The sequence below is a fragment of the Plasmodium vivax genome, genomic scaffold (genome assembly GCF_000002415.2).
Source record: "Plasmodium vivax scf_3663 genomic scaffold, whole genome shotgun sequence".
Lineage (NCBI taxonomy): Eukaryota > Apicomplexa > Aconoidasida > Haemosporida > Plasmodiidae > Plasmodium > Plasmodium vivax.
In genome coordinates, this window is record NW_001852535.1 from 1 (window position 1) to 3,345 (window position 3,345).

The window sequence follows — 3,345 nt, forward strand, 5'->3', positions numbered from 1 at the left end:
GTTGTGTTTACTTTATTCTGAATAATAAATATATTTTACGTAAAGTAATAATATATAAAATATCATTATAATCCTATAAATTATATTTTTTAATTCTTTATTTGATCTACAAATAATTCCAAACATTTATGCACTTTAAAATAACTATTCATTGATAAGCTTTGGAACTAACCATATAAATTCAATCTAATATAATTCTTTATAAAATAAATATAACAGATAAACTATAACAAAGTATTATCCAATAAATCGAACATTGTATGGAATGAAATAAGTAATAAATACAATATAAAATAATATTATTAATAAGGTAAAAAAATATAAAATCATGATCTATAAAGTAATAATGCTACATTTATATATATTTACTTCCTTTTAATGTAATTTATATTTTTTAAATCAATAAATTATTAAAATTTATGTTATCATTATATATTATGTTTTATCGTATATGTATTAATGATTTTAACATTCTACAATAATTCGAAGAGTTATTACAAATTTACCTAATACTATATATTATAACTATAAAAAAGTAATAGCGTCAGCATACTCACATGTTTTTCTTTTTTTCAATCATTTTTAGGTGAACCTAATTATGTAATTATGCTTATGTTAAATTATATTTTAATATAAGCATAAAATTATAAGAATTTATTATTATGTTATTTAAAAGGAGATATTTTCCTTATAACATATATATAATAATAAAATTATTTCATCCCTTCGTAGAACACATTACTGCACACATATTGAACCTATAGGAAATGTAACATCGTATTATGACTTACACTGAAAGTCTTATGCAAAATACACATAACAAATTATATATATAATAATATATATAAGTTCTGTGAAAATTTAATAATTTTTTTAGCTAATTCCATATTGTCAATGCAAAATAATTATCAAAATATATAAGAAAATAAAATAATTATAAAAATACCATTATTTATGCATATTTTTATGTTGGTCTTATCTACTATGAGAATGTTATATTAAAAGTTTTAAAAATAACCATACTAACTTATTATAATATTATTTGAAAATATTGTAAAAACAAATTTAACCTTTTTTGCTATGTTTAATAAATATAAGTAATTGAAATAATTAAAAAAGTTGTACAAATAAACTATGTCTCTTTTATGTAAAAAAACAAAAGAAGATAATGGCACAGGAAAAAAATTTAAAAAAATCACTTAATCATATTAATTAATGAGAAACAAAATATGTAAAAATAAAAAACAATAATTCATAAAAAAGGTAATATATTATATCTGCTTTATTTTGTTTTTTTCTATTTTTATATATAAATGAATTTTTTGGTTGTAATAATATTATATATTTCAGACCACTTGCTATTATATTTCATCTCATTGTCCATGCTTTCACATACAATATTAATTAAGCACATTGTTAAATATAGTATAATAAAATTTTGGTGGTATTTTCTTGAATGTAGTACAATATAGTTTTTCTTACTTATCTACGAAATTAATGTTGTAAATAAGTGATAAGGCAAACTATTATGAAACTTTTTATAAAATATTTAAGGAAATAAACTTATTTAAAATATTTAATCAATAATTGTCCCTCTCTATACATTTTAAATTATATATTTAAGAACCTTGTAATACAATAATATAAGAAGAAATTAAGTTATTATTGTAGCTATATATTCTAATGCAGAACTAGATATATCAGGGTTAAGTATCACTAAATGTATGATACGCCAGTTTATATTCCCTGTTTTTGAAATGGCATATGTTCAGTATCCGGTGTATGCAATAATGAATCATGCGCTCTTTCATTAATATCCACTATATTTCCCCCTTTTCCTTTACGTAAGTTTCTTCCAAAGGGCCTAAACTAAAATAAAAAGGAAATTTAAGCATATTAAATATAATCCTCTTATTATTGTAAAATTTTACTAACATGTTTTATATTTATTATAATACAATATTTATATTTAAAAATATCGTTCAGAATAACCTTATAAAAATAGTAAAAAATTGAGGATAAGGCTATGGCAGAACCTACAGCAGAAGTTGCTGCAATAGTGTTTCTATTTTTATTGCTCAAGAAATTAGATGTTTTAAGAAAATTTAACATTTTTTTATCCTTTAAAATTATATAAAGTGGTTTGTTTTCATACGTTTCAATGGACAATAAATATTTGTTACTGTCATCTGGGCTATATACATTATTTCCATGGTATATTAAGATTCCTGCATTTAAGCTTTCATCCTTACATTTATTTAAGAATTCTTTGAATTCTTTACAATAGTTATCAGTATGTTTTTCGCTCGAACATTTATTGATACTACTAAAAAATGCGTCTAAGCCTTCACCAAAATAGTCCATATACTTACTGTTATTATTATAGTTAGTCTTAAATTTGTTAACATTTTGATATAAAAGTGTACTAAAGGCATATATCTTTCTTATATTTTTTATCTCATCTTTTTTTAAACTATAAAATATGCAAGGATTATTAGATTTATGTTCTACTTCTTTCTTTACATAATTATTCCATCCTTGGTAGAGCTCTTTAATTTTAGAATCATTTAAATTATTATTAAATATTTGATCGTACAACCAGTACTTTACATAGAAATATCCCATTTTATCTATCTCGTCTTCATTATCATCAAAGTAATCATTATTATCGCCTCCATTTGTAACATATATCCTGTATAAATTACTATAGAGTTTCTTTAGTATGTTAGTAACTTCAGGGAACTTTGTCCATCCATTTGAACTACCATTAAAACATGATACACCAAGATCAGAATATCGACCATCTCTACAGTCCCAATTAAATTCATTATAAATTTTGTAAAAATTCGAATCTTCTATAAATTTATACTATTACAAAAAAGAAAAAATTAGATATATATATATGCAAATATATAATATGCATTAAATAATTATTGAATATTATTTGTTAAAAAAAATTTAAACACTTTAATGCGAATAACATATTTTACAAAAATAAATTTATACTTTTTTTTTAATATTATCCACAGAAAAATCCTTATCACTGGTAGTCATGTTAGATTACTGAGATTAAAAAAATATATCATTTTTAGTAATTATATTATAGACATATTGGCAAAAGTGTTCTAAAAGTTATATTCATTTACTTTTAGAGATATCGCATAGGAATATATATATATTAATATTTCGCGTTAGCAGATTATTTCATAATGAATTTAAATTATTATTGTTTACATATAACGGATAAAGTGATTCTTAATATTGAGACAACTAAAAGATTTGCAAAAAACTGTTATTGAGCGTGAAAATATAGTATTTTAAGGAAAACTCTTATTTGTACTGTCT

General features: G+C 21.2%; 1 protein-coding gene across 1 annotated transcript, besides 1 other annotated feature; it reads right to left on the reverse strand.

Moving 5' to 3' along the window:
- The first annotated feature begins 173 nt into the window (after positions 1–173).
- Positions 174–346: a microsatellite.
- A 1,391-nt stretch (positions 347–1,737) lies between these two features.
- PVX_025690 (variable surface protein Vir21, putative) lies at positions 1,738–3,054 on the reverse strand (the record flags this gene model as incomplete). The annotated part of the gene is made up of 3 exons (XM_001612418.1): positions 1,738–1,869; positions 1,993–2,868; positions 3,007–3,054. The coding sequence occupies 3 exons, from the start codon at positions 3,052–3,054 to the stop codon at positions 1,738–1,740; spliced, it is 1,056 nt and encodes a 351-aa protein (XP_001612468.1).
- Between the last annotated feature and the right edge of the window lie 291 nt (positions 3,055–3,345).